This window comes from Amborella trichopoda, chromosome 3, assembly GCF_054954075.1.
Source record: "Amborella trichopoda isolate Santa Cruz 75 chromosome 3, AtrichopodaSantaCruz75HAP2 v2.0, whole genome shotgun sequence".
In the NCBI taxonomy this organism is placed as follows: domain Eukaryota; kingdom Viridiplantae; phylum Streptophyta; class Magnoliopsida; order Amborellales; family Amborellaceae; genus Amborella; species Amborella trichopoda.
Window position 1 is genome coordinate 54507859 of NC_142338.1, and position 9776 is coordinate 54517634.

A 9776-nucleotide genomic window follows, 5' to 3' on the forward strand; every position below is an offset into this window, starting at 1 on the left:
TTTTACCCAAAGTTGTAAAAATGAAAGATTGTTATATTTCCTCATTACGTGGGAATGACAGCAAGGTGTTGACATTCCCAACTTCATAAATAATCTAATGCAGTAAACCAACTGAAAAAGCCTTGTAAACATCTGGTGAAGCAGGAGCAAGGTCAATGAGCTATTGACCACTCTTTCCAATGCAAACTGAATCATGGCGTTCTTTACATTTTAACATAAGCTGAGGAAGCCCATGTACTCATGTTTCTTTATCATGGAGATGCTCTTCTCAGTGCCCACTATTCCTGAGGATTTGAAATGATTCAAGATTATTAGTCCATATGAAACTTAAAACTATTGAGAGATTCACCATTTTTAAGAAAGAAAAAAGAAGTTTAAAATGGAGAGAGGAGAAATACCCATCGTCACGGCACTTGCAAAGATAACTGCTGAAAGAATGAAGACAATTATTGATGCTCTTTTTAGCACTGCAACTAGCTTCCGGATCAGGCATTGGCCCCCAAAGCCAGCAATGACAGAGACCCCTGTCAGATATAGAGCTGCAAAGGAATTGTGGGTTATTGGAATTGGATAACTTAGAAGACAATAGAGCATGTCATATAACTTGATTGTATCAGGATAACTTAATTGTCAATAGAGCAGCCAAGGAATTGTGTTTTTTTTCCTTCCCTACAACCCTGCTAGTAGTTGTGTTTAAGTGGAGTCCCATTCTGGAATTTGTCCACGAATAGTGGTGGGCCAACCTGACATACCGGGCCATTCCGGCACAACTCTAGGGCAGTTTCATTGCTAATTAGAAAAAATAGAGCCATCCAAATTCCAAAAGGTGCCTAAGCAGGGGCACTTCTAAGGTTATCTCTTGTATTTTACTGTTAAAGAGAGGTTACATGTAAGGTCCGTCGTTCTTTTTTACTGTAAAAAAAGCAATAAGAAAAGAAAAGCAATTCCAATTTCCATGTGGCCGCTTTCTTTATTATAGTATAATAGGCAGGTTTAATTAGCAATCTCTGGAATTCTCTCTCTCTTATAAGAGAGTGACCATAGATGCTGGTAAAGTTACACGGCATGTTTTTTATACTTGATCCCACTGGAGTCAACTCAAAAGTGGATTCTTTATCAGGATCTTTCAGTTCTTATGTAACAAAGCTTTCTTTCCATTTCCTATTACTGATCATTTGAAAGGGTCCCAAACTTTTAAATCATAAAAAAGGAAGAAGAGGAACAGAGAGTACCATAGGAGAAAAAGGAAGAAGAGGAAGAGAGTACCATAGGGAATTGGAAATCTCTTGAGGAAGTAAAACTCAACCACTGAGAGAGATGAAGAGAACATCATCACGAATGTTGCAGTGGCACTTGCGACCTATGTGAAATGCAAATTTGTTTAAATCAACAGGGGAACTGTAAATTAGTTTAAATCAAATTATATTATTCATAAACCAAACAGAAGAAGGTTATTTCACCTGAGGGATGACACCAATCTCTAACAATAGAGGGCCTAGCACAAACCCACCCCCTGAACCCAGTAGTCCTCCAACAGTGCCACCAATAAGACCACAAAGAGCACAAAAGAAGAGTTGGATTGGGGTCCAATCGATTGTCGCCTCACAGACAGCCTCTTTGTTTCCGCATTTCTTCCTCTGTTTGCTCTCTCTACAGAGTTTCAGAGCTTCATAGAGGAACAAAGTGATTGCTATTGGAAACTGTCGAATAAAACAGGAGAATTCTATCAGTGCATGGCTCCTTGTTTTCTTTCAGTTCGTGGATTCTTGTTTTATTTCTTAGTCAGACAATGGTAGGGCCTTTACCTGCAAGACATTGAGGATCCAATATGCAGTACTACAATCTGTTGTTTTGTTCTGCAAATTTAGAGAGAGTAGTTTACTGAGCTTTGATCCTTACAAACCAGTAATTCAACGGGGAAGAATAAAGAAAGGGTTATGTACTTGCCTTGAAAATCTGAAGGAGAAGGAAAGAGAACCAAACCATCATGAGGACCAGAAGGCCTTTCCACCTCAAGTTGAAGGAAATTGTTTCCTGAACAGATAAGCAGATGAATCAGATGTGAGACAAAGAAGCAGTGGTTTTTTTTTTGTTCTCTCGATAGAAATTGAGTAAAACTAGTGATTCCTTACAAGTCCAGATCTCTCTTCTTGAGGGATCAAGGGTTCATAGTCGGCATCAATAACGACTGTAACAAGAGAAAAGGAATATATTTTAGCATCACTTCAACAGTTGTTTTCTTTCTTTTGTAACTTGAACTGGTAAAGAATTAGGATTTTGCATTTACCTTCACCATTAGTTGCAGAGATGGACTCTCGTTTCTCATCTTCTTTCTGCATGTCATGAACCATTTTGTTACTCTTAAATCTCAGTCTTGATGTAATTGTTTTATATCAAAGAAAAACATGAGAGAGAGAGAGGGACTTTCCAAACCTTCATTACTGTTTCTTGATTCCACGTCTCAATCGCTTTGAAGAAGGACCTCGATGAAGTCCCTGTTTCATAAGAAAACAGAGAGGTTTTAGGAAACCGTGGCTCTTTCCTACCATAATATCAATTGCAGAGGTGAAAAATGCTCAAAAAAGAACATGGGTTTTCCTCTTTCATCAATGTCATACCTAGAAAGAGAATTATAATGAGTACGGTGATGAGCCAGTAAGGGAAAACTACACTGAGAGACACTCCTATAGTGATCCCCAACATCAGCATAGGTTGGAAAAGGAGCGCAAGGTCGTAGTCAATTATGGGCACATCCCTGCATGGGTGTGGCACCCTCAAATTGTACCACACTGAGGATGTTGAGGCTCCCATTATCATACCTGCAAATTCAGTGATTGAAAGTCATGAGACCCTTATTTTGTTGCAAATTCATGAGACCCTTATTTCGTTGTTGGAGATTTAAGGAGATGAAATCATGAGCATCTTTTTTCTTTGTTAGATTCGAATGGTAAGACGGATTTTTTTGTGGATTGAAATATCAGAAAGTTGTTCTTACATTTAGAGAGAGCAGCAGCTGACTTAGTATCGAAACCAACTATCAAATTAAGCATGGGAACAAAGATACCACCACCCCCAACTCCTCCCACTGTACCAAAAGCTGATCCAAGAAAGCCTATTATTGTGGCCAATGTTATTCTCCACCCAAATTCAAGCTTCTGCAGAAAACCAACACATGGCGATCTTTATGAGAAACATAAAGAAAGGAAGAAGAAGCATCTGTAATATCACAGGAACTGGGGAGACTCTGTACCTCACTCAACATCTCTCTTAATTAAACAACATTAGTGAGAAACTCAGAGAGGATAAGGAAACATCTAAAAGCAAAGTGAGAAACATAACCAGCGAAGAAAAGGAAAAAGACTTGCCCAACAAAAGAGAAGAAACAGAAACATGACTAAGAGCATAAATATAGAGAAAGAGATTGTGTACTCACAGGCCAGACCCTCACAGAACTTCCGTGATTGAAATTAGTTGATGCAGAGAGAAGACCAGATCCAGATCCATATTGGGGTGGAAGTGTTGTGTTGTTGAAGGAGAGAAGATGAGAGTTGTGGGGCTTTGAGTAGGTGAAGAAGAATGCAGGGAGAAGGACAACTAGAGAGCCAGAAAGGAGGTAGAAGATGAATGCCTTAGTTGCCATCCTCTGATGCTGTACACTGTTTGCAAATGCCAATTAGCACAATAATGGCAGTAACATGTGTTGGTGATATGTATAGAGAACAATGAGAATAACATGTGTAGGAGATATATGATAGAGAGAGAGAGAGACGGTTAGAAGGATCTCAGGCTTAAGAGTGGAGGCGGCCGTCATGGGTTGGTTAACAGGGATATTTTGCCATGGGGGTTGTAAACATTAAATTTCAAAAGGAATTCAAATATGAATGTGTGTGTGTGAGAGAGAGAGGGGGTTAGAAGGATTTCAGGCTGAAGATGAAGGCGGCTGTCATGGGTTGGTAGCCATATGCTAGTTAACATTAAATTTCAAAAGCATTTCGAAATATATAGAGAGAGAATACAAGTTCTTTGGGATGAAGACAAGGTTGTGTAGGACCAAGGTGATAAAGATGGGTTATTTGTCAGAAAAAAAAAAAAAAAAAAAAAAAAGAGGTGGCAGGCGAAAGCAATGACAAAGGGGCCCAACCCCCTCTCCTCCACAGCTTACACTGTTCAGTCAATTCCAGACAAATGGACACGAAAATTACGTGCCTTAATCTCTCTCTCTTTCTCTCTATCTCTCTCTATACACCCAAAATATAACAAAAAACAGGGATCTCTCTCTACAATTTTTTTTGAATTTGTGTCAACTCTGCAATTGCATGTTCCTTCTGTTTAAGGTCTTCTACTTATCAAAATTTACTACTACTTCTTATATGCCTATATTTTAATACATCTGTTTAGGGTCTTCTACTTATCAAAATTTACTACTACTTCTTATATGCCTATATTTTAAACCGCCATATTTATTATATGCCTATATTTTAAACCGCCATAGAAGATACAGTTCCCCTTCCAAGACACATTCAAAAGATATAGATAGTACCTAGATTTAGTGTCTTCTAATAATTTCTTTCTATATTGAACAATCAGTTAATTTAAAGGTAGATTTAGTGTCTCCAATAATTTTTTTCTATATTGAACAATCAGTTAATTTAAAGGATAATTAGGTAGAAGCTAAATTCAATGTTTCTCAATAATTCCTTTCTAAATTGTTGAATTAGCTAAATTTAGTGTTTCTAATTAACTTTCTCTAATGGGTCTACTAAATGCCATTTCTTGTGTGCTAGTTGCGTCCTTGGATTGGCTCCTCCAGCCTCGCCTTTTATTTAGAGAGTCAGGGATTAAAGTTTCACTAATTTTGTTAGCACCCAAATGAATATTTTGGCAAAATTAGGAAACTGCTATGAAGGTTCACTAATTTTGTCAGTGCCCAAATGAATATTTTGGTCAAGTGATTATGATGAGTCATGAATGGGCCCATGATTGGCAAAGGTTTGTGAAATTTATAGCTGCCCCCATATTGTACTATTTAGACCAAAATACCCATATTTTAAAGGGAAAATTCCATATAGAATTCTAATTGCTCATATTATGTTATTTTTTCAATTGACATAAGAAAGCCCCTAAATGTTTTTATAAAAAATTAATTTTATAAAAAAATTACTTAGGCTAATTTTTATGGTAAAATATTAATTAAAGAGGGAAATAAGAGATGAGGGGGTCTCCTGAAATCTTTAGGGATTTCTTTATGCCACTTGAAAGAAAAACTGAAAGAGGGTCTATTATGAAATAAGATGAGGAATTAGGATTGTATATGAAATTTCTCTATTTTAAATCATATTTGAATACAAACGGTAATCAGGTACATTTTGTATCAAACGCGATTTCAATATAAGCCGGTGTGGCACATTTTGTGCCAAACCAATACAATTTTAATAACATAAGCTGATCTGGCATACAAAATGTTGTAATTTATTTGCAGGATCAGCTCATTTTGATGATCAAAAGCCCCTCCGGCACATATTAGGGGTATTTTGGTTTAAAAAAAAACTTTATTTTTTGGCTTCTTTCATACAGGGACATTATTTTCTTTCTTTTATTTTATCTTTTTCCGTAAAAATAGCTTAGCTTTCTAAAGACTAGTAGGACTAGTAGGATCACAAGCATTGCATATAGATATAAACAGAGTGGTCATCATATAAATAACAAAAATTCGGGCTAGAATGCATTTCTATAATATGCGGTCCAAAGATATAAATCATCTTTTTTAAAGATGGATGCAAATAGGTGGTCCATCTAAAAACAATTTTAACTAACTAACAAAATATTTTTTTAATATAATTATTATTTCTAGTTTTCGATTTTTTTTTTTTATATTCGTGATCTCCATGTTAAAGATTATATATTCTTCAAAAATTAGGATCAAATTATATTTAAAAATTATTTTTATTGCCACTTGTTTGGAAGTAAAAGAACGCCAACTTCAAATGGAAAATCTATAAAGTATATGTTATTTTTTAAAAGTCGTCAAGAACATGTAGGAGACGAAGGAGAATGCAGACATTTCAAGGAATCATAGCCAAAGGGATTGACCTCTCTCTCACTCTGTGTGCCTCTCTCTCTTCCACAGACCAACCAAGCATAGAAAGACATAAAAAGCATCACAATTGAGTTAGACAAACTTTTAAAATAAGGAATAATTAATTAGGTTACACGTAAACATGTAAAATAAGGAAAATTTATATTTTAAAAGTAATCATTTACTACGTTACAATTGCTACTATGTTATTTTAAAAACCGTAAGCATAATATTTTAGGAACTCGATAATTTATAAAAGTCCAAAAATTTCTCACAAATCAAAATTGAAGGACAAAATAAAGAAAAATTAATTAGGGTAGACGTAATAAAATAAGGAAAAAAGTAAAAATAATCAATTACTAAGTTACAATTGTTCACTATATTATTTGCACTACATTTTTTAAAAACCGTAAGCATAATATTTTAGGAACTTGATAATTTATAAAAGTCCAAAAATTTCTCACTAATCAAAATTGAAGGACAAAATTTGAATGAAATGATAACAATAATTTAGACTTTATAACTTTTTTAAAATAGAGAAGTTAGCCATGATGTAATTAAAGACCATGAAAGTTTCAAATTTTAAGAACATAAAACGTTTAAAAATTGGTTTCTAATAAAAATTTGTGACTTCCAAGTTTATGACCAATAATTTTTAGAAAGTTAAAAATTTATTTCAAATACAAACTTATTTAAGTAACAAAAAAAATAAGAAATTGTTCTTTCATAATATTTTTTTTTTGTTAAACAAAAGTGAGCATGATTTCTATTAAATATTTTAATTTTTATTTTGTAAAATTTAAAAATTTGTTGTAAAAATATAAACTTTTCTATTTTCATCAACCTGCAAAATATAGGAAGAACCCATATAGAGCAGAAATTAAAGAATGTAAAAATAAAAAATAATTAATAATGTAGAATATACAAAAGGCATTATTATTTCTCCTCTTTATACATTCAATAACTCAACTTTCTTGATGGATTTTTGGCTGTTTGATTAAACATATGAATTTCACTTCTAGCAAAAAAATAAAATAAAATAAAAAATTCAAATTTCACATGTATTGTAAGTAATTACTTGATGTACTAAGTCAAAAGATTTCAATCTATACAATTAATTCAAAAATTAATGTCTTATAATATTTGCTAAATATTAGGGAAATTCATAACAAAAAAATTAGAAAATTATTTCTTAAGGGAGCATCTTAAGTTATGGCCAATGATAACATTAGAAATAAAATAATATAATACTTCTATATAATCTAACTCCAATTATGCAATAAAACAAACAAGATAGAGAATTTGAAATAAGATAACAAATCTTTAAAATTAAAAACAAATGAAATTAATGATCTGATGTATATATAAAATAGAAATCTACAATTTTTTTTCAAAAATTCATCATCTCTAAGTAAGAAAAAATATTCATTGAAATATCAAATGAAGATATAGTAAAATATGTGGAAATAGGAAATAGAAAAAGAAAAAATCGTGGAACTCAAGATAAAAATATGTCAAAAGAAATCTTGAAGATCATAAATCTAGCAAGCTCTTTGGCCATTGCAATGTAAGTCAAATTCAATAAAAATTAGAATATTTTAAAAATAAGAAAAGAAAAAAGATTGAGTGTTTATTCATCAAGAGACCATGATGTAATTATTATATTTTAATATAATTTAATACATGAGAAATATTAAGTTAAATTCAATAAGTTTTTTAACTTAAATAAAGAAAAATTACAAAAAATATGGATTTGTGTTACCATCCAAGCTATAATCATAATTCTTAATTTATTACTTCCTATTTTTTTATAACCTAATAAACCAAAAAAATAATTAAACAATAAAAATAAATCATTATAACAACCGAAAAAAAAAGAAAGAGAAAAGACCAACGATAAAACATCTAAAATAAAATAAAGAAAAGTTCTTAAAAAGTAAAAATAAATAACACTAATATTTTAAAATATATAAAATACGTTTACATAAACTACATATTTTATCATGCACTGAACCATCCATTAAATAGGAACAAACTTTAACTGAAATATCAACAAAACAATATAGTAAAATATGCAAAAAAAATAAAATAAAAAATAATAATAAAATATGCGGAAAAAGATAATGGTATAAATCACTTGAAATTCAAGATAAAAAATATTTGAAATAATTGCATGGTCTTTCATCAAGCAACCATCAAGTAATCCTTATATTTTAAAATAATTTAATGCATAAGAAATAACAAATTAAATGTAATATAGTTTTTCAATTTAAGATTAAAACCAAAATTACAAAAAATATGAACTCTTTCCACCATCCAAGTTATAAACATATTTCTGAACCGATGACTCGATATTTTATTAAATCATCCAAAAAGACACCAAAAAATAGTTTAGACTTTAGACAATAAAAATAAACTCTTCCAACACCAAATAACCAATAAAAAGTAAAAAAAGCAAGTTAACTAACAGTGTTTAATCTCTCATTAAAATAGGAATGTATGATTGTTGCTTATCCATAGAAAGAGCATGGCATGATAATGAGCACTTACAGGTTTCAAAGCTCCATTGTCGCTGTGTAAAAGATTTTCATTTATAAAGGTGGTTAATAGATTTTTTTTTCTGGGTTTTGTTTTTTTTTTGTTTTTAGATAGAGGGCAAGAAAGAAGTAAGATATTAGAAGAGATGAGAGAATCAAGGGTAGAGATATCCATTTTTGATAGGCAAGAACTCTAAATACTATATATATCTTTCTTCTAACTTTCTTTTTCCTAAGGAGAGATATAGAAAAGAAATCAAATTGGCGATATCCACGTTATGTTTTTATCTTAAAGTTTATTTTATATGATTAAGCTTGATCACGACCAAATAACCAAGATGGACTTGCCGCAACAAAATTATCTATCTTGAAGTTTATCTTATAGGATTAAGCTTGATAACCACCCGAATAAGCAAGAGAGAGATAGACTTGCTTCAACAAAATCAGCAAGATAGATATACCAAATATCCTATTCATGAATTCTTCCTTTTTATAAAAATATTCTCTTTTTCTCTCTACTACTCACCTCTCTCGCTCTCTTCCATATCATCTCCCTCCCTCCCCCCACGTACGCTCTTTTTTCTTTTAAAGGTGGGAATGTCTCCCTCCACGAATTCTCTCTAATACGTCTCTCCCTTTTTTTAGAGGTGAGAATGTCTCCTACAACGTCTATAGAATTATGGTTGCTTCTTATTTTTACGTTATGTATCTTTCCCTTAATTCAGCATCATGTGTGTATCCTTTAACTCTGGGTTAATAATGTATTATAGATAATCCCATGTCTCTTACATCCTGAATTACTCTGGCTTAATAATACACCTTATAACCTCTATAGAATTACTCTGGTTAATAATACACCTCTATAGAATTAGATCTATCTCTTAGCTCTGGCTTACTGATGTATTATAGATAATCGCTTAACTCTTAACTTTGGCTTAATAATGTATTATAGAATCAATTCTATCCCTTAACTCTGGTTTAATGATGTATTATAGATAATCCCTTAACCCTTTATAGATAATCCCATGTCAATTCTATCCCTTAACTCTGGCTTAGCGATGTATTATAGATAATCCCTTAACCCTTAACTCTAGCGTAATAATGTGGCTTAATAATGTATCTCTATAGAAATATTCTGGCTTAATAATACATCTCTATAGAAT

At 32.1% G+C, this 9776-nt stretch overlaps 1 protein-coding gene across 1 annotated transcript; it reads right to left on the minus strand.

Moving 5' to 3' along the window:
• On the minus strand, window positions 1-3660 carry LOC18429390 (Sulfite exporter TauE/SafE family protein). The gene is made up of 12 exons (XM_006838676.4): window positions 3434-3660; window positions 2996-3155; window positions 2619-2819; window positions 2434-2495; window positions 2288-2333; window positions 2133-2188; window positions 1948-2034; window positions 1806-1856; window positions 1461-1700; window positions 1267-1360; window positions 399-539; window positions 1-284 (listed from the first exon to the last, which is right to left on the minus strand). The coding sequence occupies exons 1-12, from the start codon at window positions 3638-3640 to the stop codon at window positions 211-213; spliced, it is 1419 nt and encodes a 472-aa protein (XP_006838739.1). The 5' UTR covers window positions 3641-3660; the 3' UTR covers window positions 1-210.
• Between the last annotated feature and the right edge of the window lie 6116 nt (window positions 3661-9776).